The 26,088-nt window shown below is 54.9% G+C and overlaps 8 protein-coding genes across 8 annotated transcripts; 1 reads left to right on the forward strand and 7 right to left on the reverse strand.

Moving 5' to 3' along the window:
• Positions 1-120: 120 nt before the first annotated feature.
• MYCGRDRAFT_102996 (uncharacterized protein) lies at positions 121-1,323 on the reverse strand (the record flags this gene model as incomplete). Its single annotated transcript, XM_003856812.1, has 2 exons — positions 121-871; positions 927-1,323. 2 exons carry the CDS (start codon positions 1,251-1,253, stop codon positions 707-709), a joined length of 492 nt encoding a protein of 163 aa, XP_003856860.1.
• A 1,192-nt stretch (positions 1,324-2,515) lies between these two features.
• On the reverse strand, positions 2,516-4,068 carry MYCGRDRAFT_67639 (uncharacterized protein; the record flags this gene model as incomplete). The annotated part of the gene is made up of 3 exons (XM_003856811.1): positions 2,516-3,622; positions 3,672-3,834; positions 3,885-4,068. The coding sequence occupies 2 exons, from the start codon at positions 3,720-3,722 to the stop codon at positions 2,516-2,518; spliced, it is 1,158 nt and encodes a 385-aa protein (XP_003856859.1).
• Positions 4,069-4,680: 612 nt separating this feature from the next.
• MYCGRDRAFT_98925 (uncharacterized protein) lies at positions 4,681-6,192 on the reverse strand (the record flags this gene model as incomplete). The annotated part of the gene is made up of 1 exon (XM_003856810.1): positions 4,681-6,192. The coding sequence occupies one exon, from the start codon at positions 6,190-6,192 to the stop codon at positions 4,681-4,683; it is 1,512 nt and encodes a 503-aa protein (XP_003856858.1).
• A 607-nt stretch (positions 6,193-6,799) lies between these two features.
• Positions 6,800-8,122, reverse strand: MYCGRDRAFT_67645 (uncharacterized protein; the record flags this gene model as incomplete). Its single annotated transcript, XM_003856809.1, has 2 exons — positions 6,800-6,937; positions 6,994-8,122. 2 exons carry the CDS (start codon positions 8,032-8,034, stop codon positions 6,800-6,802), a joined length of 1,179 nt encoding a protein of 392 aa, XP_003856857.1.
• Positions 8,123-8,614: 492 nt separating this feature from the next.
• Positions 8,615-9,681, reverse strand: MYCGRDRAFT_84343 (uncharacterized protein; the record flags this gene model as incomplete). Its single annotated transcript, XM_003856808.1, has 2 exons — positions 8,615-9,558; positions 9,642-9,681. The coding sequence occupies 2 exons, from the start codon at positions 9,679-9,681 to the stop codon at positions 8,615-8,617; spliced, it is 984 nt and encodes a 327-aa protein (XP_003856856.1).
• An 8,814-nt stretch (positions 9,682-18,495) lies between these two features.
• MYCGRDRAFT_20893 (uncharacterized protein) lies at positions 18,496-20,620 on the reverse strand (the record flags this gene model as incomplete). The annotated part of the gene is made up of 3 exons (XM_003856807.1): positions 18,496-20,131; positions 20,163-20,279; positions 20,373-20,620. Coding segments are annotated over 3 exons (2,001 nt in total), but the record flags the coding sequence as incomplete, so codon positions are not given.
• A 2,903-nt stretch (positions 20,621-23,523) lies between these two features.
• On the reverse strand, positions 23,524-24,724 carry MYCGRDRAFT_34998 (uncharacterized protein; the record flags this gene model as incomplete). The annotated part of the gene is made up of 5 exons (XM_003856806.1): positions 23,524-23,657; positions 23,718-23,938; positions 24,029-24,278; positions 24,370-24,556; positions 24,632-24,724. The coding sequence occupies 5 exons, from the start codon at positions 24,722-24,724 to the stop codon at positions 23,524-23,526; spliced, it is 885 nt and encodes a 294-aa protein (XP_003856854.1).
• Positions 24,725-25,152: 428 nt separating this feature from the next.
• On the forward strand, positions 25,153-25,713 carry MYCGRDRAFT_98927 (uncharacterized protein; the record flags this gene model as incomplete). The annotated part of the gene is made up of 3 exons (XM_003856783.1): positions 25,153-25,183; positions 25,239-25,405; positions 25,481-25,713. Coding segments are annotated over 3 exons (361 nt in total), but the record flags the coding sequence as incomplete, so codon positions are not given.
• Positions 25,714-26,088: the final 375 nt, after the last annotated feature.

Raw genomic sequence — 26,088 nt, forward strand, 5'->3', positions numbered from 1 at the left:
AATACTGGTAGCACGAGCAATCTATTGGAATACATTCGATTGTTGGAAATCTACTGCAATGGACGCTGATGCAGCCTCGACCAGAGGTCATGGCCATGAACGAAGCATGAGGACAACGGACGCTAAGACATTGGTTCAATGCTACAGTTGCATCTTCTTAGGTTCTACACCTAGACTCGCAGGAATTGGGCATGATAATTCTTCGATCACTTCAGGCCAGTGGCGCCGTCCTCTTTCGGTCGGGCTGATGCTGTCAACCTCTCAACTTGCTGCAATGCTTTCACCCTCATCAGGTCCTTCGATCACGCACTGCTCCTAATGTCGGACCACCAGGCCATACACATGCTCATGACAATGGCCTTGAAAGAGCTTCATCCGAGCCCGCCGATGCCTACTCCGGCCAGCCACAGTAGTTTCTGATCGAATCGACTTCGTGTTGCCACAGGCTCCTTAGCCCATATCGGTCTGGGTATGCGAGCCATTACCGCGGGCGAGCGCAATCGTCGTCGAAGTCGGACGATATTGGCTCGACGCCTGACGGACGCGACTCGAGGCCTCGATTTGGAAGTAGGCCTGAGCACATCGATAACGTCCGTTGTCGCCACCAGTGTAGATCGGTGAGCCTGCGCTACTCGTCGCGTGCTGATGGTCTGCCCACAGTTCGGTATGTCGTTCCTCAGACGGCCAATGTCTAGACTGGGCCGGCTTACAGTCCCCTGCCGGAAGGCACGACTGGCAGAGGAAGGTTTGGCACATCTTCGGTCGATTGCTTGGTAGACCCTGGCTGGTGAAGACTGTATTTCCAGTCGATATTGTTGTCGTCGACGGAACCTTCGGCGCAGTTCATGCCGTGATTGACAGAACCCATGAGCTATCGACGCAGAAGTAAACGCCTCATACCACCATCCATCATCGACTCCACTTACCGCTGGCTGAAAGTGCGACCTGCAACACACCGGACGATCGTATCCTCGGCTGACCTGATCTCCACTACATGTTCGCACCGAGTTGGTGAGGTAGCTGTGGTCGTCCGCGGCTCTGATCACAAAGTGCAAGCTCTTCTCGCAGTCATCCACTCCGCCATTCGTCTTGACTTGTCGTGAACAGCATAGGCTGACTGACTGCGCGCCCGGGCATGAGTAGCTTTGACCGGCTAGGACTTCTTGTGGACGTTGCGGTGGAAGGGAGTATGCCGTGGAGAATGATAGCAGACTGAGGACTGCGGGCAGCGCGGAGACGAAGGAGTATCTCATGTTGAGTGTTGAAAAGATTGACTGTAGTGAGGTTCAAAGAAATGACGGTGCCAGAGGGCAAGAACGAGTGACTGCGGAAGAGAAACAAAGGAGAGGATCAGATACCAGCGTAGCAGCGATCCTGCTCGTAGGATCTGAGAAGTATATACCCGAGCATCTTCGCTGGCGCCTGTAGGAAACGCGGGCGAACGTTGAAGGCGAAAGTGACGATTTGCAGGCGTGGCCAATAAGCCATCTCTTTCTGAACTGTTCACCCTACAAGTAGAGCAACGGTCTCGCATCGGTACCAGATTCGCATCGACTGTTGTGAAGGATCAAATCCAGGAGTTTAGCGAGATCATGCCTTTGGTCGCGGAAGCGTCAATTCGAAGCCGACGGCGAGGACTCCGACATTCTATTGCGGTCAGTCATCTTGGATAGAGAGCCACAAACAGACCTACCTGTACTGAGCTCGATAGCCTCCAAGGCTTCGTGAACTTACGCCGTGGACGCTGCTGACGGTGCGGTGGTAATGATGGTACTGATATGGCGTGTACTGATATGGCGTCTTTCACGCGATGCGACCGCTACAACGTCCTCGACGATCCTGCGGAGTAAACAACCACTTCGACGTTGACATTTAGCAACTCCATAGTCACGGGCCTCAGTGTCTTTCCGAATCCAAAACTCGAGGTGCCTTGTCACAGTGTCGTCTTTGCGTTCGCCATCGCACGATGCGACTGACCGGAACATCGTACGAGAGGCACATTCAGTACACTCAAAATTGGTCCAGGTCGAACAGGAGTTCACCGGAGACGTGGTGTGGTTCCGCTTGCCCTCGTTGCCTAAACGGCGCCGGCTGGAGCGGACTGGAGCAGCCGGAGTCCGGCCCAAGATTGGACGAACCACTCCTTGAGCGATTAAAGCGAAGGGGGCGGCCATCATGCGGTCGTTCTGGAGTATGGCGATCTACACGGAGTCCTGATGATGTCGACGACTAGGAAGGCAATGTCTGATGGATTTACGATGACAGGTGGAAGCAGACAGGGAACTGAGAAGAAGTCCTGAATTTGTTCATGCCTCAGGCGCCCATCACCGTTGGTCTGAACAAGGAGGCCAGATCTGTTGAACAATTTGCAGATGTCTGTATCGAACAAGCCGCAACGCGATGCTGTCTTCCGCTGTCTCGAAAGCACAGTAGGGAGCAATGCCACTCCTCGCCGCTATGCAAGTCCACCGGCCATATACAAATACATGCGTCTCCCATCACCTCCATCGCCCACTTACTCATCCTCATCCTCATCATCCACAACTCTTCGCCTCTTAGTGCGAGCCTGTGGTAGATCATCATCCTCCTCACCCTCCGCATCCTCATCATCACCCGTCTCCGCCGCAGCAGCAGGTCTCGGACGGTCCCTCTTCGGCGCCTTCTCCGTCCTCTCCTCCATAATGCCATCGTCCTCATCATCGTCGTCCTCAACCACTTCCTCCTCGTCACTCGGCGCCACAAAGTCGTCTTCCTGGTCATAGCTGTCTTCCTTGGAGAACCGCTTATTGCCAAAGTCCTCATCGTCGCTGTACTCACTATTCCTCCGCCGACGGGGCTTCGCGCGAGCTTTGTTGCCTTGCGAGCGGCCGCGACCGCCGTCCATTTCGTCGTCTTCGAGCATACCCACGTTGAGGCCGCCGCCGGATCGTCCAGAGTATACGCCTGCGCGACCGAGCGTCCGGTCCGACCGCATCCTGTCCCGTTCTTGTGCATTCTCGCGCTTCTTCCTGTCTCGCATGGCCTGCTTCTCTGCCAATTCTGCTTGTTTTCTTTGGAGCTCGGGGTCGACGTCTGTGGCCTCGAGAACGCCTGAGGCTCCGCCGACTTTGGTCTTGTTCGCGGCTTGCGAGAGTGCGGCTTGGAGTTGTGCGATCGCGTCGTCTTCTACGGTGCCGGACTGTTTGACGTTGAGACTTGCTGTGATTTTGTGTGTGATCCGTAGCGACTCGGCCGACTCGACGGGAACCACGAGGTATGTGAACGCATCTTTGCTCGCACCGCGTTTGGCATTCGCGGCGACGCTGAAGGGTGTAGGCTTGGGAGGATTGATCTGCGGTGGTGCAAGTGCGTTGCCATCCATCTCGTATTGTGTTGTAGGGTCGGATGCAAGCTGGAGAGTGATCGAGCCGTCCGACCAGCGGTTTATGCGTGCGTTGGATTGGAGCTCGGCAGGGTTGGAGGGCGAGTGTCGCCAGCGGACTGTAGACATGGCGGTGTTGTAGGCGGAGAAAGTGGCAGAAGCCTCCTTCGAGTGGTGGTCGGCTGTAGGAGGCTGAAAGGCCGTCGTTTGCCAGGCTTGGGGCTCTATTGACATGAAGTTTGGGATCTTGAGGAGGTACATCTGTATCTGGTCAGTGTTGTTCCCTTACCTTGAGGGTCTCAAAGCATACCTCGCCATCACTCGGCTCCGGCACTGGCTGTCTCGCGACCTCCAAGTCCATTGACAACACTTCATGTGTCTCGTACTGCTGTGTGTCCTCTTGCTGTGCAGCGCGATCCGCCCGGCCTTCATCGTCGCCCGAATCAAGCTCTTCATCATCTAATTGTCGCGTGCTATAAGATGGTTAGCCAATGCGCAACTCGGTATGTATGCCCAGACCTACGCAGGCTCTGCCTCATCCTCTTCATCTCCAAAAAGGTCGTCGAGCTCGGGCTGCGCATCTCCTCCGTTCGCTGGCTTTTGTCTCCTGCTTTTCGGCTGAACATCATCCTCATCGTCCTCTTCTTCTGCATGACCATTGACCCCATTTGTGGCCTCTTCATCCGGGAACGCTTCTGACAGTGGCGGCGAGCTCACTTCTTGATCTGCCATCTTGAGAGAATTCCGTTCACTCAGTGTGTGCAGAATCGAAGGCAACCTCCAAGCTCGCTGTTCTGAGCTTCTCGAAGCTGTCGCGCGACTGGATCGACGAAGATGATGCGCCGGCGGTCCACGTTCGGGTGATTGGTGCGTCTGCCGGAAGAACTTGTAGGCGCGTCGATGGTGACGGATATGCGCAGTTTGTGGAGGCAAAGATGCCGTAGTCAGGTCGTCGGCGTGAAGATGGATTCAATGCATGTGAACGCGAAGTGAAGCCCAAGAAAATGGATCCAGATTGTGCGGCTGGTGCTCCGATTTCAGCCACAGTACATGCCCCGAGCTCCCTCTTCCCTTTACCTATTTGATCTCACGCTCTCTGCTGCTCATCCTTCTATTCGTCCACTTTTCTCTGCGATGGAGCATGCCTCGAGCGAGTGCAAGATGAGTGAGTAGCGTCTGAAGCCCAACGCTCTGCAGACATAGCATTGCATTACTTTCACCCATCTCGGATGCTCTGCTTGTCTCTGTCTATACCGTGAGCATTCATAACATCATTTCTTCAATGCCTTCAAACAAAAGCGACCAATGCCTCTCCTTCTTCACCTCCACCCAACCCCCCTCTGCCGGACCAACAACTTGCTATTCATCCCCACAATCGTCCTCACCAAGTCCCAATCTCCATCCTTCCCAACCCAATCACAAACTACAATCCCCGTCCCGCCATCACCTTCGACCTTCTCATCCGGCGCTTCCAGTCCCTTATCACCAATATCATGCTTCTCGACCAGAAACGCAGTCACAGCGGGATTCAATTTCGCAGCGATCTTGTCCGGCCAGCATCCGACTTTCCAGAAGTTCGACGCCGACAAGAAGTTGAGGTACAGCGAAGTCGTGTTGACAGGAGGAGCCGTAGAGCCACGCCGCTCAAAAGAAGCACGACGCTCCGGATCCGCAGCTTCGTCAACAGGACAGCAGACCTGCGCCGCGCGCTCGAAGTGCTCGCAGCAGAGACTGATCTTATGATCGATATTCTCCGTCTCGAGCACCTCGCAAAAGTCCTGCACGACGACATCTCCGTGCTTGTCGTTGGCGCAGTTGTACGCCCAATTCTCGGCATTCAAACCCCAACCTCGGCCGTTGTGGTCGGACTTTAAGCTATCAGTGATGGCGAATCGACGCATGAGCACGATCTTGCCGCGGACTTGACCCAATGTCGGGATTCGGGGGTCAGTGTACCAGATGTCGGAGGAGGTGTAGTGGTCGCGGAGGATTTTGGAGAGCTGTTGATCCGTGGCTTCACCCGGACCTTCACGTTTGAGGGAGACGAGGACAGTTTCGGAAGGGTTCTCGCTAAGGAAGCCCTTGATTTCGTCCTCGAGGGTGCGGAACTTCTTGTTGCCTGTGAGAGAGATGGGAAATACGCCGTGTACAAGATTGAGGGAGTCGTCCTTTTCCTCGTTTGGTTTGTTGGGCTGTACGCGGATGTCGAAGAAGCGGACGCCGTTTTGGAGTTGCTCGAGCGGACCCACGGCTTGACATCGGACGGAAGGGAGTGCTTTATAGCAGGTAGGAGAGTTGTGGGTGCCTGGGATGGAGAGGGCGGATATGGGAGTGGAGTCTTGGAATTCCTTCATCCAGTGGCGGTACTCGGCTGCGGTCTCCATGATCGCGAGGACGGAAGTAAATCGCAAGAAGAAGGCATGGTATTGATGTTTGGGGTCCGGCGTGAGAGGGGTCAGTTTCTGGGAAGTCGTCCCTGGAGTTGGAGCATCAATCCTCCACTGCCCACCACCATCGCCTTGCAACGTCAAGCGCAGGATGTCATTTGCATTCCGTTCCGTGAGTTCGACATCAGTCCGGTTGGTACTGAATGGCTCTAGTCGGATTTCAAGGTCTTTCTTCGTGAAACTTTGGGCATGCTCATCGATCTGCTGGGGAGGGGCAGGACTGGTGCCATTGCTAAAGACCGAGGTGATATTGGACGTAATATTGTTGACCGAAAATCCACCACCTGAAGAGAGATTCTTCGCAATAGGCGCTTCAAATCGCTCGATATGCTTGACCGTAAGAGGCTGCGCCGTAAGGTTGCGAATGACGATAGGATTCGACATTTTTGTTGGGGGTTGATGTTGCAGGAAGAAGCTTTGAAAAGGTGGAGAAGAAGATGTGAGAAGGGGACAGCGAATCGAAGATTATTCGAAAATTATGTTTCACAAATGTGCTGCATTGGTCGTGAGCTGATCTCTTCTCGAAACAACCGAAGTTGGCACCTTTCCCGTTTGTATTGGGCAGGCGGGAGCTGCAGAAGCGAGTCTTTCTTGTGGCGCTTGGCCCTCGTCACGCTGATTCTCGTCGATCCACAACCCTAATAGAACTAAGACTTCGAGGCCCACCACTGTACAACTACATCAAATGTACGCCTCGATATACACATGATCGATATACACATGATCGATATACCGACCGCATCCCTTGGCATGAGTACAATAGACGGCCAAGATGATGGCTATGCTCGCAGTGTCTTGATTTCCAACATGCCTGATCGTCGATCTCATGTCCGTGGGACCTCTGCACTTCCATGGCTGATTACAAGTCTATTATACTGCTTCGTGGGTATCGATATGCCAAACCTCATGAAATTTTCCAGCTCCATCACCGCCTTACCGACCATTACCACTTCCACCAACATGCTGCCAAGTATGATACCTGCCCTGCCCCTCAAGCCTTGACAAACTTCTTTCCCTCCGTGAAGTCAGGCACCTGCCCAACAAAATAGTCCTTGCCCTTGACCATCGCCACGGCGAACCCAGGAATCGTCCATCCGCTGTAGGCTCCGACTCCAGTCTTCGGTCCAATCTGATTTATCACAAAGTCAGCATTCAACCCTAAGGAGCCAGAATCACATCACTTACCGGTACAACCTGCGTCTCCGATGGCTTGAATGTATACGTCTGATCCGGCACCGCATGCTTCTCGAGCAGATCCTTCGCAATATTCCTATTCAGCACCGGCAGTGTCTCGTACATGTTCAACATGCCACCGTTGTCTACACCCGCGATGTCGCCCGCCGCATACACCCGCGGACCCGCTGCATCGATTCGCAGCGTCGAAGAATTCGTCTTGGTGTAGCCCTTGTCGTCCTTGAGAGCAGCAGGCAAAAACTCCGAGTTCGGCTTGACACCGTGTGCAGGGATATACACGTCTGCGGAGATAGTCTTGCCATTGCTGAGAGTAAGAGCCGTCTTCTCGGGATCAGAAGACGAAGCTTCGTCCTTGTCAACGGTGACTTTGTAGATGACAGACACGCCGAGTTTAGCGAGCATTCCCTCGGCTTTCTTGGATCGAGCTTCGTTCAGGACAGGCAGAAGCTTATCAGAGCCCGTGATGAGGGTGATCTTCGCTTTGTTGCCGAAGACCTGCCCGATTTCGCCGGCGGTCTCGACGCCTATCGGGCCGCCGCCTGAGATGACGATTTCTTTCGCGGAGGCGAGTTTGGTGTTGACTTCTTCCAAGGCTTTCTGGGAGACGGTGTAGTCGCCGTGAAAGGTGGTGAGAGGCGTGGGAGAAGTTGTGCCTGTGGCGATGACTAGAGCGTAGTAGTCGAGGGTTTGCTTGTCTTCACCTCCCGAATTGGTCAATGTCACCGTGCGGGCTTCAATGTCCAGCGCGGATGCAGTTCCTTGATGGAAGAAGATGTTGTCCTGGAGCGAGGTGTACTGCTTGAAACCGTCCTTGATGGGTACGAAAGTTTTGTCGACAGTGAGGTCCTTCATTGTGACGATCTGGCGAGGAGCCGCGATGTGCCACCAGAAACGTGTGCTCGGGTCGACGATGTGCAGCTCATATTTGGTCTCCTCATTCAATTGGGGTAAGACGTGTTTGGCGAGGTAATGTGCGACTCCGAGACCAGCGCATGAGGCTCCGAGGATGACAATCTTGCGTGTTTCCGTCATGCTGATTATATTGGGGTTGTCCTTGATAAAGATGCCAGAGATTAATGTGCGATTGATGCAGACACCTGGAATCACAAAATGCAAGGGAGATGGTAGTAGATGAGGTTATTTGATGGAAGGTGATGGAGTGTGATGAAAGTAAGCGATGGCGTGTCGATATTTAGACTTTTCCACAACAACGCTCGCGGAATGGTTCTCAATCTGATTGGAAATACAATGTCTTGCTTACTGTCAGCAACCCTTCAGGCATGATTGCACGAGCGACGCATTGTTGTCGAAGTACGATTACTTCCAAGGTCCCGTCGAACTCATGCAGACACGCTCTAATCAGAGCGATTCGGCACAAAATGTCGACGCAAGACGAGAGCGTCTCCAAGCGAGCTTCACATGTCAGACTAGCTCGAAGTGAACCCGATTATATCGAGTAAGCAGCGATCGTGTCTCGAACGACGCTCATAGTGTCAGACCGTTACTCTGTCTGGCAACTTTCTATCCTTGACAGCAGTGGTGCTTCCCGCCTGTCTCCCTTCTTGAGTTGAGATCGAACAGCAGCCCTCATCCATCCCGCGCCACACACATCTCACTCCTCCACATCGACAATAACCTTTTCCGCCCTCCTAATAATCTCCTCATAAACCGTCCAAGTCAACGCACTACTAATCGCCTTCCTCCCAATCCTCAAACTCAACCCACTAAACAAACACCTCACTCCTTCCTCCTTGACCATCGTCCTCGCCGCCTGCACCATATTCTTATACTTCCCCGGAGCAATCTGCAGCCTCGTCTTGATCGCATCAAAAGGATTCGTCAACGTCGTCGCCGCCGTCGCAGCCGCGACTCCGGATACGAAATTGATCGAAGCCGAACTGCCCATTGATCGGCCTGTGCCTACTACGTCCTCGCCGACGATACCGGCGAATCGACTGCTGGAGAGGAATACCTTTGATCGCTCGTAGATTACGACGTATAGTCCCGCATATGGCGCATCTCGCACTGCTGTGGCGCCGAAGCCGGCGAAGAAACCGCGTGGTCCTTCTTGTGCGAGGATGGCTCGGGCTGCGCTGGCGAGAGAGGTGTAGTGGTAGAAGCTGGATTCGTAGCGGACTTTGAGTACCGTGACGGGGTTCATGACGAAACCTGCTGCGACGCGAGCGAGGGCGCCGGTGGTGAGGTTGGCGACATGGCCTAGCTTGGGGAGCGCCGAAGAGGAGGACGAGGAGGATGTCGATGCGGGTGTCGTTAGAGCTCCCGGTAGAGGAACGACGACGGGAAGCTGCGCTGCATATTGTCGCATCTGATTCAACAGACCGAAGTACAGTGCTGATCCGAAGCCGGTCCTGATCACGGATGGGGTAGTGCCGCGCCAGAGCTGCTGCACGGGATTGGGGCCTTTGAGGACATCTCGTAGGGCAGCTCGGAGTGATTTGGCGCCGGTCTGTTGGACTCGTGTCTTGAGAAGGTCCGCGGGTTGGAGGAGGAATGCGCTGGCGACGCCGGAGCCGAGACCGGCGGCGAGATGGAAGCCTGGCAGTCGTTAGCTGCTTGTCCTTAGAATTCAAATAGCCGTGGCGATGTAAGATATGGCTGCTGAAAGCCGATCAACTCACCTAGACTCGTTTGCTTCTTCGTTTGTGCGCCATCAGACATGACGGTTCTCCAGCCGGGGAATTATTGCCAGCTCATTATATCGAAGCGTACATTCTCGTACGAGAAAAGCAAGGCGACGAGCAAGGAGATTAGTGAAAATTATTTGTTGATGATGATTCGGTCGATACCAAGAGTGTTGAATCTGGTCTTTACGTCGTCGATTTGGCCGGATCCGAATGCGAGGTTGCAATCCGAGCGCACGTGATGCTGCTCGCCTCGATTGAAAGCACAGCGTGAGTTCGACGACAGCAGATCGAGAAGTGAGATCGAGGAGGCACAGCAACCTGCGCGCACAGTACAACAATCTAGGTAATCCAACTAAATCTTCCACAAAGGGGTATCGCCGCGTATGGGGGGTATCTCTCTCCATCCACCTTCCTTCCTCCCGCAAGAAAAATGCAACTATTACAAATATTCCAGTCTGATGTCTTCCTCCTCCATCGAGTCACTTCCTCCGATCATCCTGTTTCAAGGCCACAGCAGATGCACACACATATCAACAAAAGAAATCCTCCTCTCACTCACTCACTGCCGCCCCAACTCCTCCTCCAAACTCCGTCTAAAAGCCGGCGGTCCTTCATCATCAATATCCTCCAACGAGTCATCTCCCTCCTCTCCATCCACCATCCCGTCCTCCTCGAATTCCCGCATCGTCACACCGCTATCCTCCGCATCCCGATCATAACTCTGCTCTCTAAACAACGGCGTCGTCGACCCCTCCTCCACCCTCCCATCATCATCATCATCAGAAATCCTCCTTCCCCTCACCTTCCTCGGCGTACTCTTATTCGACGTCGAAGAGCCCGTCCGAGGATGCAAACGCGGCGGCGGGAGAGTACCCTTATCATCTTCCGGAATCGGGGAGCTGCGAACATTGCTAGCCGGAGGAGTCATCAGTCCTTCATGGTATCCCGCCGGAGCGGAGGAGGCAGGAGCAGGTTTCGAAGGGGTGTATGATCGTCGGCCGGAAGCCGCCGCGCTGCGAAGTTGCTGCTGACGTTGTTGCTGGGCTTTTAACGCCGAGCTCTCCATGTTGCTGCGCCACTTGCTGAACGCTGAGCTGAGTTGTGCTGCCTTGGGTGTAGCGAGGCTTGTCAGACTTGCTAGCGCAGATCCCACGGGACTCTCGTTTTGACTCTGGTTCTGGCTTGGTGACGCAGGACGGAAACGGTCTTTCTCTTGCTGCTCCATTTGCAAGTTCGCGCGGATGCGGATTGCGTTGTCGCGGACAGCGGCGCGATCGAAGTTGGGTTTGGAAATGGTGTTGACCAGATCTGTGAGTTCCTCGTTGCGGACCGCAAGCAACTCGCGGAGGAAATTGATCTCGTCGTCGCGCTGCTTGAGCTTCGAGGCGCCTTCTCCTTCGGCGTGAGCTTGCAGACGCTCAATGCGAGCCTCGCGCTCTTGCAACTGTTCCTGCAAGACGAGAATTGACTCGCGGAGTGCCTGTGGCGAGATCTTCTCGGGCACACCAGAAGGTTGCCACTGCGGCTGCGCGACAGCCTTGCCGCCTCTCGCACTGCTCGCAGCGGCTTGAGCGGCGGACTTGGTGACCTCCAACCTCTCCTCGAGATGCATGACTCGCTCCTGGAAGTGCTGCACCTTTGCATTCGACAGCGACAGCTTCTCGCTAAGGAGATGCTCCAAGCGATCCTTATCCTCCAAAGCGTGCCGTAGAGCGCGGGAATGCTGACTTGTAAGATCCTGCACATTAGCCTCATACTTGTGCCTCGCCTCGTCGAGAGCCACACTGTTAGAGTGGTTTGTCTTGCGCAAAGCTTCCCTACGAAGCGACTCTTCCTGCTCGAGCATATGCGCGTGCCGCTCCTTGGTGTTCTCAGCTTCCATGCGCAGGTTCTCAATTTCGGTCCGGGCTTTTGTCAGCTCCATCTCCAGTTCCGCTCGGACGAAGAGTTTGGCGGCTTCGACTTCTGAATCCTTGGACATGTTCAAGCGGTTGACTTCGGCTTGACCGGATTCTTGTGCATGTTGCCATTGGCGCTCGTAGTGAGCGGCCAGACCCCGCTGCTCCGCCAACTCCGACTGAAGCTTTCGATTCATCTCCTCAAGAGACGCATTCGACTCGCGAACGTGGTCCAGAGTATGACGAGCTTCCGAGGCCTCAAGAGCAGCAACGCGCACGGTGCGCAGCTCCTCGTCAAGCGCAATGCGTCCCCGGTCTGAAACCATAAGTCGTTCCTCCAAAGACTCGACTTTGCTGCGGTACTCCTCTTCCCTCGACTTCCACGCCGCCTTCTCGCTGGCGAGTTGTCCAACAGCAGTAGCCATATCCGCATGCAGCTTCTCAAGCCGTCGACGCATACCGCTAGTAGCATCCTGACTGTCTTCCGCCTGACGTTGGGCAAGAGAAAGCGTGTTCTCCAACTCCTCGCGCACACGCTTGCCCTCTTCAATGTCTTCACGCCACTTCTTGCTCGAAGTACGGTATTCCGACAACGTCGCTTGCAAAGCTTCATTCTGCGCCTCAGTGTCTTCCAACTTATCCTCAGCAGATCGAAGGGCTTCCCCTTGCACTTGCAGCCGAGAGATCAACTCCTCCCTCTCCTGCTCCATGGCCCTCTCCTTCGACTCATCGTCCCGGACAGAGTCGCGGAGTAGCTGCAATTCCTCCTGCGCAAGACGCAACTGCCGTCTCGACTCAGCTTCTTTCTCTTCAATCGCACGCCTCTGGTTCGCCTCCTCCAGCGCACCAGCCAAAGTCTCATTGAGCCGTCCCTGGAGTTCCGACAATTGCCGCTTATGATCCTTCTCCTCGCCACCGTCAGGAGTCGTGACTAGCGCTTGGCTCATCGCTTGCGTCTGTCTGGTCATGGTATCCTCCACGATAGCACGAATGTCGTCCAGCTCCAAGTTCGCCGACGCAGCACGAGCGAACGAGATTTTCATGTCTGCGAGAGCAGAGTGCAGTTCTTGAATCTCGCCGGCAGTCTTGTCCTGCGGAGGCATTTGCTCACGCAGAGCCTCCAGCACTGCGACTTTGATCTGATCGACGCGCTTCTCGCGGCCGCGGGAGATAGGTCGCTGCTTGCGGTCACCGGACAAGTCATCCTCATCATCCGCATCGCTTTGCACATTGGAATGCGTACGCTTGCTCTTTGAAGATCCAGATGATTTGGGACGCCTGCTGGCGTTATTATTCCGACTGAGGATCAACTCCTCCAGCGGAGCCAATCTGGCATGCATGGCACGGCCAATGACCTCAGCAATATGGCTGTCGAAGAAGGCTCCTCGCGCTTGCAGCTTGGCCTCATCGACCGGTGAAAGCATATCCGACCAGTCGCTGGTGGGCACGTCTTCGGCTCTGTTGAGCTGATGTACACCCCAGCCATTGGCGCCGGAGATCGTGTTCTCTTCCAGCAGACGGCGTCGCGGGCTAGGCGTGGGTCCATCGCTGCGGTGCCAATCTGCCAGGTACGTGACGCCCTTCATCGGGTGAGAGCCTGGACTCGGCAGACGCACCGGCGAAGACTCCTTCTCCTCGGACTCTTGAGCATTGAGCTGCATCATGACCGCATCAATCTCATCGAACGAAGGCTCAGGGTGGAATTCCTGGACATTCTTGATGTTAGCTTGAGGATGAGCAAAGTCTCGCTCTGCTATGGACAAGTTGTCCGACCGAAGGAGCGTGGAAGCAGTCGTATCGTCGTCTCTGATTTCGCCATCTTCCAGCTCGCCGTCTTCCAGCTCACTGATGGAACTGTAGCTGTGTTCGTGCGAGGGTTCGTCATCGTCCGTAGTCGTAGCAATTCCGACCGGCGGCTCGAAGGGCTTGGCCAGCGCAGACAGCGACGTCGAATGCCTGTGGGTATGGGTCTGCTCGGTCGCGCCAGTAACAGCCTGAGGTGCCTCGGCCTTGACGGACTCAACAATGACAGGACCGGCGTCCAACTCATTGATCTCTTCCGGCTCATCAACCTCCTCGATAGTAGTCTCAGTAACATCCTCGGTAGTCTCATCAACAGCCCTCTCCACAACATTAGACCCAAGCATCTGCTCCGGCAAAAGCGTAATCGGCGGCGAAACCTCCGACGGCTCAGCAAACAACGGCACCGAATCACCATCATCCGCCACCTTCTTCTTCTGCTTCCTCTTCGCCTCACCTTGCGCAACACGGCCATTGGCGTCTTCATACTCGGTGCCCGAAGTCGCAGCCGAAGACACAGCGCCGTCGCTCTCTTCCGGAGGAAGGATGGGAATAGCCTTGTTTCTCCGCGTCGGTTTGACGATATCTGGGATTTTGATCTTGCCCAGGTCGAAGATACTTGGCAGATCGTCGACGATTGTCCGCTTGGGTTCTTCGGCCGCTTTCTTCGCTGAGGGTGGGACGACGCTTGAGAAGCTGAACTCGGACGTGGCGGGTTTGAAGCTCGGGGCGTTGACGTTGAGCGATCCTGATGACACGTCGCGCTTGTGGCCTACCGTGGGCTTCTTGGTTGCGGGTGCACCAAATGTGAATTCGGCGTTGCCAGGCTCAAATACTGCGCCGGGATTGAACGTGAAGGCGGGAGCCGCAACATTGAGACGTGCCGCGCTCTTCTTACTAGCCCTGGGTGACTCGTGGACGTCGTAGTCCGCACTCAGAGGGTCCTTCTCGACAGGCTTCGGCAGTGGAGGCAGCATGTTTTGATTTTGCAAACTGGTTCCTCTGGGCGGGAAGAACGAGTTTGTCTGCTCTGGCATCTTGGCTGGGACCGGTGGGCGTTCAGTTTCTAGAACCTCCCTCTCCAATGCATCGCTGATGTTGTGTCGATGGCCTCGAGGAGTTGGGACCACGATCTCGGTGTCCACCTGCACGCGCTTCTGTGGAGGAACATAAGCTTGCGGCTCCGGCTCACTCTCCTGCTCTCTCAATTCTTCCTCGTCGTCCTCTTCCGGAAGCTCAGGTAAAGGAGCAGGCGTATATCGAGCCTGCGGGAGTTGCTGGGGCTGAGGTGATTGACGCATGACCGGAGCAGCCATAGACTGCGAATAGCCATGTTGTCTGCGCTGCTGGTCCATCATTCCTCGACTGTAGTCCTGCGGCGAGCCAGACATCATATGCTGACCAAGAGGAGAGCCCGGTCCACGCATATTGCCCAGATCCTGACGAAGAGCAGTGAGCTGCGCAGGTGATCCGCCACGAGGCATAACAAAGTGTTGCTGAGGTGAGTAAGGCGGCATGCCGCTAAGATTAGGTGACAGTAACGGCTGCTGGTGCGGCATCTGAAAATGGTTCATCGGCGCCCCAGTAAAGGTCGAATGCCTGTGCGCGTGGCCAAACATGGGCCCACCCATCGGCGAAACAGGCGATGCAACAGACATGGTATGCGAATGGCCCCGTCCCATCGGCCGCATACTTCCCGCTGAACCAGTCGGTATCGGCGGGGAGAATGGCAGCGGCGGATACTGTCCAGAAGACTGCCGCGACATTTCTTGAGTGGGCAACGGAGACGGATCATCAAAGCCGAGAGAGACTCCCAAAGCGGCGAGTTTCTGTTCCGTCAACCAATCCATGTATCGCTTCCACTGATCCAAATCTGGAAGAACGACTTTGGGCTTGTCCTGGTCCCAGATCTGACGTGTTTCAGCCTCGTCGGGAAATATCGATCTCACTTGCGCAGGACCCTGGCTCTGAGTGACGTCCTGCTCTAAATCGAAACCTGAGGTGTCGTAACCGGCTTGCTCGAAATGTTGCAACCGGGCTGCAATTTCTTCTCTGCTCATCGGTCTCTCGGCCCCAGCAGCAGCGTAGTCGTGGCGAGGTATGGCGATGACAATGTTCCTGCCGCGCCAGCTCACTCTGGTCTTCAAGCGAGGTCGAGGTGCTTCAAGCCCTTGCGTGCTCTCATTTCGTTGAAGCTGCGGTGTCTTGAGAGGAGAGGTGTTGCTCACTGGCGTGCTGGCTTCCGGAGGAGTGATGCTCACTTTCGTCTCGGTCTGTTTCTCAGCAGTGGGCGATCCTGTCGCAGCTGTGCCCGCAGATGTATTGTTCACCATTGGTTTCCCACTTGCCACAGGCCTCTTCTGAGAAGCAAGTTCTTTCGCCAGCGCCTCAATATCTCGCGCTTTTGGCGCCTTGCCCGGTTCCCTCAAAGGATCTTGGTTCTCCTTCTCCTGAGCATTTGAGGTTGAATTCCCCGACTCTCTCGTAGGATCGTGGTTCTTCTTCTCCTGAGCATTCGGAGTCGACTTCTCCTCCTCAGGATCAGTTGTATCAGCCCACCGAGAAGCTCCCATCCCCGTCACCTCAACGACCCCCTCTTCCTCTGCCTCCTCCCTCGCATCCTCCTTCTTCCCATTACCCTTCTCTGACGATTCCACATCCACATCCCCAGACTTCGTCTCCGGCGTCGCCGCCCATCTCGACTCCATTAAACTCGCCATATTACTATCCCCTTCCGTCTGCTCTCCCCTTAAAGTATCCCAAAAACTCTGCTGATCCAGCGTCCGATTCTGCTCTCTCGAATTATGACCCGGCCTCGCACCTCCTCGCTCCGACCTTCTCCTCGTCGGAGTCGACTCGCGCTGATCCTGTCTCCGTCTACTCTCGCTATTACTCCTACTCGGCACAGACTCGTCGCTCCACCAGTGAATCGCTTCGCTCTGGTCGTCACGAACAGGAAGTTGTACCCAGCGTTGTGTTCGCGAGCGAGGCGTATGGTACTCTTCCGATGGAGGCAGAACTTCCGAATCGGGATAGCTGAGATCACTCAGACGACTCGGAACGAGGTGTTCGAGCGTGAAACTCGGACTGCTATTCAAATCGAGGTCGCTGCGCGCTTCCTGCTCGGAGACGGCGGTGCGTGCGGAACGCGAGAATTGCGAGGGGGAGACGTCGTAGGGTGAACCCCAGACGGCGGTGTAGTAGGCTGAACTGGGTGCTTTGCTGCGAATGCTACCGGCGGGCGTTCGCGGGCGGAGTCGAGCGGTGTCGGGACTGAAGGCGAGGGATTTTTCTCGCTCGTGGGAGGAGACGGTGGTGTTGGAGTTGGAGGTTCGGTGAGTGGGTTGGAAGTCGTTGGCTACAACGCCATCATACGTGACGGTGGGCGGTGAGGATGGTGGTGGAGGTGCTGGGGATGCGGGCGTGGTGTCTGTGATGCCTGTGGTTCTCCTATGTTAGCTCTTGGCTGTTCCATCCGCCCACTGCAATCCACTGTATGATCTCTGCGTCTTTGCTCGTCCACCCACCTTCCACGTTGACGACACTCCGATCACTTTCCAATCTCCAATGTCCACCCCTTCAACAACGCGTCCTCCCAACTTGAATCTTCCGCTCTCGACGCGTAATGTCAAATATCCCACTCTTCCCTTGTCTCTCCAAATGGAATTATATCCCCGATATACAACGTGCCAAAAAACCCAGTGCAGTCGTCTTCCCACAACCCGTTTGACGGAGCTGGCGAAGCGGGATCCAAAAGATCTTAAGGAGTGACGAAAGCCATCAAACGCCGGCGACCAACGAGAATCAACGCAAGCATCGACCGGGTGTTCAAGCGGGCGGGATATATTCGGGCGGTGTGGGAAAAGACAAACACGCAAGAGAGTAAATTATGTTTCGGGGACGGGACACCAGACAGACGGTGGACTCTTGGTCAAAGGTGAACGAGACGGGAGCTCTCGCAAAGGGGAGACGGGAGAGGATGCAACTCAGCCCAAAAGTTGTCCAAAACGTCGTTGGCCCCATGCGGTTTAGACTCAGGGCCAAGGTGCCAGTAAAAATCTCCGAGGGAGAGATCGGCAAACGTCATTTGGTGGGTTGGGAGGAGTCAATATTTGATGGGGGGAATTGATGGGGGATCACAATTTGATGAGGGGATTTGATGGGGGGAATTGATGGGGATTTTTGAGGGAGGGGGGGTTTCGTATTTCTGCCAGAACCACGACGGATTGCAGAGATTAGGAACTGGCCTCTGCTGCTGGACTGCTGCTTCCCGTTGCTCTTGAACTTGCAATGGCGAATTGGCGAGAGTGAAATGTTACGCCTCGTATAACCTCAAGTTCCGCGTCATCATCATCGTTTATGGACAGATACAGTACAAGCATGATCCTGTTGAGTTACTCATGTCGGCCGTTATCACAATCATTCTCATTCCCGTCCGATCGATCATTTCCAGGACTCCCTTGAACTTCGCATTCTTGTCTTCTTCCTCGTTTCTTGATCTCGAGGACTTCATCCTCCCCCTCATCCTCCTCATCATCCTCCTCCCCCTTCTCACCCCATCACCCACTCCCCGGCGTCCCCCCCGCCGCCGCCTCCAACCCATCATCCCTCATCCCCTTCATCCAATCCATATCCATCGTAAACCCTCCACTCTCCCCACCCATCGCCGCATACGCTCCATCCTCCAAACTCCACACATCCCCCGCCGCATCCAAATTAATCAAACTGTCGAAATCCGGCTCAAACTCCGCCGGTCCTCCCACCATCAACGCATCCTCCGCGTGGTGCATCATCATGCCCCCGTGCCCACCCATGCCATCCTCACCCATGCCATCCTCTCCACCCATGCCATCCTCTCCAGCCACACCATCCGAACCACCAACGTGATGTCCCTCCGAGTCCGGGGGCGTGCTGGCGAGGTACACGCTCAACCGCCGCGCGATATCGTTGTCCGTCAACAACTGCGCGTCCACATCTTTCCGTAGGAGGGAGATGATCTTCCCCTCCGAGTCGGGCGGTGGCGTCAACGCGCCGGCGTGTTGTTCGGGAGGCGCGGAGGCGACGAGTTGCATGCGACGTCCTGCATCGACCAGTCCCTGAGCGGAGGTGATGATGTTTCTCGGCTCTTTGACCTCGTCTGCTTTTTGCGGGAGGGTGATTTCCGCTTTTCGGATGGCCGCTTCGAGGAAGGCGGTGGAGTAGTCGGCGGCCGCGTAGATGTCCCGCAACTTGCCCATGATTTGCATGCATTGGCAGAATCCTTGGAGGGAGTGGCGGCGGGTGGACTCGTCGGGGGCTTTGATGTCGAGGAGGTGGATTATGATGGCGGGGAGGAGGACGGTGATGCCGGTGGAAGGGAAGAACCGCGCCATGTCGAGGGTGTAGAGTTGGTAGGCGATGCGGGTGATTTCGGTCGCTGCGAGACGGACGGTTTTGCGGGAGTGTTCGAGGAGTTCGGATTGTAAGCGGCGGGGAGCGACGGCGGTGGAGGGGAGGACTTGGGGCCGGTGCAGGGCGGATAAGGCGGCGTAGTACATGAGGTGGAGCAGGGAGCGGTGGAGCACGACGGAGCGGTTGCCGTTGTCGACGTCGGACCAGGTTGGTGTGTCGTATTGCGCTTCGGAGGGGAGCGCGTCGTGCCATTCTTGGAGTTCTTTGTCGCAGGTTTGGACTTCGTTGACTTCGGGGTTGAGTTGGCGGGCTACGAGCCGGACGGTGGTTCGGGAGCTGCCTTCTTCGTCGACGACGCCGTGGTTGTTGTTTAGTACGGAGTACTGGACTGAGAGGACGTGGCTCATGCAGATGGATAGCTTTGCGGTTTGCATGCACATTTGTGCGAGCTGCTTCTGGCTGTCCAAGTCTCGCAGGACTTTGCAGTCTGCCGGGATGCATGAGTCGCCTTCTGGGAGGAGGGCTACGTCAAAGTCGCTGACTTCGAGCATGGGCACGTCGAAATCAGCATCCTTGATGCGTGTTGGGCGGCGCATGCCCAGAGCGACTTGGCGATCTCGCAGGTAGGTCGACCACCAGATTCTCTTCCACAGCTTCTTCCTCGCGGGATCCATCGCTGGAGACTTGTCCGGGTTGCGGTGCAGGCCGATCGTGTGGGAAAGCGAGACTGCAATGCCCATCCAGTGGTGGCTGTCCTTTTGATCATCCGGTGTCTCGTACCAGTAAGTCATCATCAGCAAAGACTGAATCAGCGAGATGCGATCAATCTCGACATCAAAGTCGTAGAGAAGTCTGGTCTTCTTGAAGAAGTCCCTTCTCGCATCCCTCCGAGTCGAGTATCCCGCAGCTGTAAGGAATCGCATATCGATCGTGGCGACCGCTGAGAACATAATCGCCTGAAACAGCAACAAGCTGATCGGCTGAATCCCATCATTCCTGTCAATCGTCGCGACGAGATCGTGAATATTGAGCATCGGCATGGAAGGGTATACGAATTCGACATAATTCCTGAGCAGCTCATTCCGCAACGTCGTGGGTGGAATCGTCAAAGCGCCTCTCTTTTCCAAATACGCCAGATCCTCCGGCTCGAGCTTCGTCGGCAATGGCTTGATATACAGTGGCAGGGAATGCAGCGGGGATATCGGCGAATTGATGCTGTTGATGAACGGCGATGGCTCGGACGTGGATGGTTTCGGGCCCAGACGATGCAGAGCGAGCATGTCTGGCGCATACATGGAGCTGCTGCGACTACGGCTTGACAAGGCGATATCTCGGCCGATGTCTTGGTCTGTGTTACGCGAATTCAACCCGTCAGCCCACCTCCACTCCACGCGACTCGCCGTGATTTCGGTACAGAGTGACTTACAGACGGTGTGGGGTACATGTTCCGAAGCTCGCCGCATTGGTTCGTATGGAGGTTGCGCGGACATGGGGAAAGCTGTGGTGGGTTTGAACGCGAGGCCTTTGTTTTGTTGCGGAGAGGCTTCTGCGCCGGTGGTCGTCCATTTTCTGGGAGGAGAAGATGTATTGTTAGCTGGGTGTTTTGCTATATTGCCAGCTCACACAATATACTCACTTCTTTCGCTTGCTCTCGGAAACAATGCATTCCACCTCGTCCAGCCGGCAGTTGGTGCAAGGCGGTCCATGCTCGACCACATTACAGCGCACCTTTCGCGAGCGACAACATTGGCAAGCTTTGGAAGCTCTCCTCTTGACACTCTTCGCTGGTCGAGTACCATTCGGTCGCAGTCCAGCATCTGTCGCGGTTCGTTTGGCTGGCTGAGAAATGGGCATGTCGACCGTCTCGGAGGGAGAGGCCGCTGAGTCCTCAGGCGAGGAGAGCGAGAGCTCCATTGGTATAGAACCCATGGTTGTGGTAGATCGTAATAGCTGTTCCAGTAGTGTTATGATCCGGCTGATACGGCGACCGACACTGCAGACAGTGGTGAGAGCTATACAAGATCGAACTTCACACACAATGGGAAGAGTAGGGAAGAGAGAAACAATGGGATGAAAGAAGGGAAAGATCACGCCCCGCGGGCAGAGTCCCAAGACAAGTAATGAGGAACAACGCGGCGCCAGACTTGCCTCGACCTAGTAGTTGACCCACCACTCCACCGTTCAGCCGCCCAGAGGGGCAAGGTCAGATGTGGAGCGCAGATGTGGACGATGCGGATGCGTGCACAGATGGAGAACCAAACCTTAGTAAGGCGGTAGAACTAGAACTACCCCGTTGGAGGGCCAGGCCAAGGCAAAGGCGGAGCGCGAGTTATCTCCGGCCGCAGCCATTGGAGCGAATTAGAGAGGATGGATGGAAGAGTCTTGTTTCTTTTCGGAGTGGAACTGCCGTGGCAAGACAGGGAGGATGGGATGGGTGAACCCATGTCCAAGTCTCTGCAGTCTGATGTCTTTCATGTGCGAGAGAGGTAGGGATCGTGCTCACCAGCTTTTCCTCTGCAGCGAAGAGATCTGCCGTGCTTCGATTGAGGACATGGACATGGTTTGACCCCGGCCAGGCTAGTTCTAGGCGAGCATGGCAGACGGACTCGGCAGACCTGACTTGCACGAGCTGACGCGCCCAGCTCCGATCCGGACCAGCATATACCGCCATACACTACTTCTACCGCCGATGGCATGTGAGGGACTTCTTTGCAGCGTGGTCTCAGGGTTAGAATGTCGTCGTCAAGACTCAGAAGGACAGCACAACGCCGTACCGAATCCTTGACCACGGATCCGCCGCCGCTCCTCCACCAACGCCGGTCGGTCCCAACTTCAGTTTCTGAAATTCCCCACAGAAGAACGGTCTCGCCAACAACATCCACTCCACTTGTTACTGTCATCGAATTCTCAGGGGACGAGCGAGTCCACTGTCTTGTCTCCACCGGGCAGGCTGAACGAGCACACACACATTAAATTTTCGCGCTCTATTTTTCTTCACTCACAGCATAGCCATTTACAATCATCTGAAATGCCGGTATACCCGTACAACACAATAGGTCTACATGGATCTTCGCTTCCGAACCCCCACACCCGAAGCCGTATCTCGTCTCTCTCTCTCTCTGCAACCTCACGTTGACTCGTCGTCGAGGACATGTCTTCCCTGCCTTTACCACACACACTCACCGCAACACTTTGTTCTCTCTACATGCCGTGCGACAGCTACGTCTTCATCACACTCCTCCCCGTCCATCGTCATCATCTATTACGCACGAGCATGCCCGATCGGCGAGCCTTCCGGCCGAGAGTGCAGAGAGAGAGAGATGAATTTCTGCCGAGCCGCGATGCCGCAATAAGCGGCCGTCCGTGGGGCGCGTTTGGCGTCAACTTTCACAAAGATCTCACATGGTCGTGTGCGTTTCTTTTTGCAGGAAGAAAGTCAAAAATGGTAGGAAAGAGTTTTGGCGTGGTCCTTTCTTTCCGCGAGAGGTTCTTTTCGCTCCATCACCATCACCATAATGACCATCTCAATCACCTGCCATCAATCCCATATTCGAAGACCTAAAAGCTCAAAGCCAATCATACATGTCACCGATAACCCTGTCACGGATCCGAACATCAGAAACGGACGACTCCGCAAGATCACATGTTCTTCTCTCATCCTGCATCAAACCAAAAAAAACGCCACGATTCTGGGGTCGATGACCCGCTAATAAGGCTTTCCTTGGTTTTTTCTTTTTGGCGGGGATCGAGCACTGCAGAGGTACTTCTACAAAGGTACCTTATTCAAATTGATGGTGCTCTTGAGCTTTCCATGGCTTTGGGTCGAGAAAGCACATGGCAATCGACGGCAGCCGCTTGGCTACACCTTCACTGACGGCTACGCTATGAGAAGCAGAAGCAGTTGTCACGGCTTTGTAGACCTTCATAATGACCTAGACATTCTTCCATCTCGCACTCGCACCACTCGCAACAAAACCACGCACGCGCCCTTCTTCCGCCATCTCCACACACCCACCTCCCTCATCGGCACAGCCCGAAAGCGGAGTAGACCAGGAAACTCAAGCGACGCGGCAGAAAACGCTTATTTTGGAGGTACTTCCCACGAGGGAGACTGACGATCATCATCGAGTCGCTCGAGTCGAGCTCTCTGACAAGACCGACATGATACAATCTTGTGAGATGGACGCATTTGATCAGTTGATGTGCTCACGCGGACCGTCGGCTTCCGGCCTGCCAATCTTGTGCTCTCTATAACGATTCTGCAACCCACCGGAGCTGTTCCCTACGCTTTCGAAGCTGTCCCTTTCATTCCTTGTCGGCTGCGACTTGGTAATAATGGTCTCACTGCATGTGCATGTGCATGAGAGAGACGGAGTTCACGCCTGCCCCTCGAGCTTACTACTGTGTACTCATTGGATGTAGGAGGTATCTCCGTTCGCGCGATCGCGTTCGCCTTGCTCGAGCTCAAGCTTGGATGCGGTTCTCGTGCATTATTCCCGGTTGCGCGGCGGTGATAACGAAAATGTGAAGAAGTGTGAGGTGGTTGGACGTACATGGTTGGACGTACGCGAAGACCGCTAATCTTCACCGTTCAAGCTGCATGGCTGGCTGTACAGATCCTACATCTGTACTGTACGTTCTTTCTTCCTTCCTCCGTGCGGTTCTGTACCCGGAGAATCTATCATCCTGATCTTCTATGTGACTTTATTCATTCTCTGTTCACGCATGATGAGCTGGTGTCTTCACTGTGAGCTCGGCAGACTCACTTGCTGCTTGCTTCAGTGACTTCAGCTCATCTTCTTCCCACCCACCACCTCCCTCTTCCTCTCAATCGCCGGCAAACTCGTAAAAAGCCCCGGCCAAACCAACTCATACTCGTCCTGTCGTCCATTCAAACAATGTCGCAACCAAATTCCCCAGACTGCAAATCTCGTTAGCACATCCACATCCAACTCCTCACCACCACAGCACAAAGACTCACCAATATAACAATACGCCCCCATCCCCGTCATCAAATGCCACCACCCATGGCCCTCCAACACCACCCCCCAAGGCAACCCCAACGCATGTCTCCACCCCCGAATCGTCCCACAGTACTCATTATCCAACGTCCAGATCCCGAACCCGCCGAGGAAAACTCCTAGTCCGACGATGATCAACGTCCACATTTTCCTTAGAATCTCTATGTCCCTGTCATCCCTCCTTTTTTCCTCCCTCTCCACGGGACCCACAACCTCCTTCTCCGTCCCGAGTCCTACATCTCCTCGCTGCTGAGCACGATTTCGAAAGTACGGCCGGATATTAAACTCCATCGTCACCATACTCCTTATCAGCACGATTGCCGTCAAGATGGCGTAGGCGTTTTGGTGGAACGTCGGGTCGCCGAGGAAGTGGTAGTACAGCGTGATGAAGACGGCGAGGAAGGTGACGAAGAAACCGAGGAGGATTTTCACGGGGAGGGAGCGTCGGTATTCGAAGGTCGCCCAGAACATTAGGAGGGTGGTGTAGATCATTGAGAGTTCGTCGACGAGTTGCATGGGGTCTTTTGAGGGAGACAAGCTCATCAGCAGGTATACTCGGAGGTAGGTATGACTAGAACTAGTTTCTCGACGCATGGTTCGGAGTTGGCTTACACTTCAGTGTTGCGTGAAAGGCGAAGGATCCGCTTCCGACGAAAAAGTACCCGAGAAAGGTGACGAAGAAGACGCGGTCGTGGCCGTGCTTGTAGCAGTTGTACATGCCCTTGATGGCGAGGAAGGCGAAGAGCAGGTTGGTGAGGGTGTTGACGATTTCGGCGGCGTAGCGGGTTGCGTAGTAGTTCTGGTTCACACATCATTATCAGCACGTCTTCCTTCTACTGTACTGCTCTTCTGTGAGAGATGAGGATTGCTGTACCTCCTCACACCAATCCAGCGTCGACGTTATAGGCGCCCAATACCCATCGTGTCGTTCGGGCGGATATGGAATCGAGGGGAGGAGCCGGACCATGATGGCTGCTGGCTGTGTTGGAGCTGTATTGAGGATGACAGAGATGGCTGATGTCGATGTCGATGGGGCATGAGAGGCAGTTCTGTTCAAGCGAGTGTGTGTGATGGATGGACCGAGAGAGGCTGGAGAGAGATTTTGTTTGCTGTCTCTTCTCTTTCTTGGTACGTGTCCTACTTTCCTCTCTCTCTCTCACCGAATAATGTGACTTGACTTTCTGGAACAACCGACTGCGCCCATGACCGCGTCGTCTGGCAGCTGATACTGAAACCTGCGTCATATCGAGCAGGGGCAGCTATAGCTCGAGCTGTTCCGAATCATCCGAAACTTATCCGAGTCCGAATGCGAAATTCCTTCCGCTGAAGACCGATGAATGAACAACTCTCGACTTCACTTCGACCATATCAAACTCATCCTCATATTGAAGCCAAGATGTCCATCCCCAACGAGAAGCTACAGCAGGTGAGTCCCCCAAATCTACCCAATTCAGCAACGCCATACTGATAAGATCGCCCAGCTCCTCCAAGAAATCGAACAAAAATCCGCTTTCGCCCAACAACAACTCGGCATCGTCCGCGCTCAAATCGCTTCCAAAAACCGAGAGTCTCGAATGCTGCAACTCTCCGCCGTCGAACTCGACGCTTTGCCGAAGGAAACTCCACTTTATGATGGTGTTGGGAAGATGTATGTCCCCTACGGCATTGAGTCCCACGAGTCCCATGAGGCTGTTTTACTGATGTATGATGTATGATTGCACAGGTTCGTCCTCACATCCACCACCGCAGTGAAAACCCGCCAAACCAAAGAGGCCGAAGACGTCAAGGCCGAATTGGCGAATCTGGATAAGAAATTGAATTATCTCGATATGACGTATAAGAATAGTCAGTCGCATATGGAGGCGTTGTTTAAGCGGGGGGGATGATGATGAGGGATGGGATGGAATGGGTTATTTTGAGGGTGGGGTTGAGGTTCAGAGGATGAGGGCTGAAGAGGAGTGGCGAGATGGGTTGTGGTGAGAAGGAGATTGGCGAGATGGGTTGTGTCGCGAATGGGACCAGGCTCTGAACGGGATCTGCTGGGCGCATCTCGCGTGCTCTCACAGTTGAGATGGAGCATTTGTGCACGGCTGGAGGTAGCCAAAAACGTCGCTCGTGCACAGCGCGGTGCTCAACGTAGAGGACCAAGGCCACGGAACTCCACGAGCGCCTCACTCTACCGGTCTCCGCCCACGACAGCCTGCTATTCCGGCTTGGGAAAATCGATGTCAGACCGCTGCGAAAGGCCTCGGCCGCGACAGACTCTGGCCCTGACAAACAGCGGCTGTCACTGTCCGAGGATCAATCTTACTCGGCATCACCAAGTAGGAA

This window comes from Zymoseptoria tritici, chromosome 1 (genome assembly GCF_000219625.1).
Source record: "Zymoseptoria tritici IPO323 chromosome 1, whole genome shotgun sequence".
In the NCBI taxonomy this organism is placed as follows: Eukaryota; Fungi; Ascomycota; class Dothideomycetes; order Mycosphaerellales; family Mycosphaerellaceae; genus Zymoseptoria; species Zymoseptoria tritici.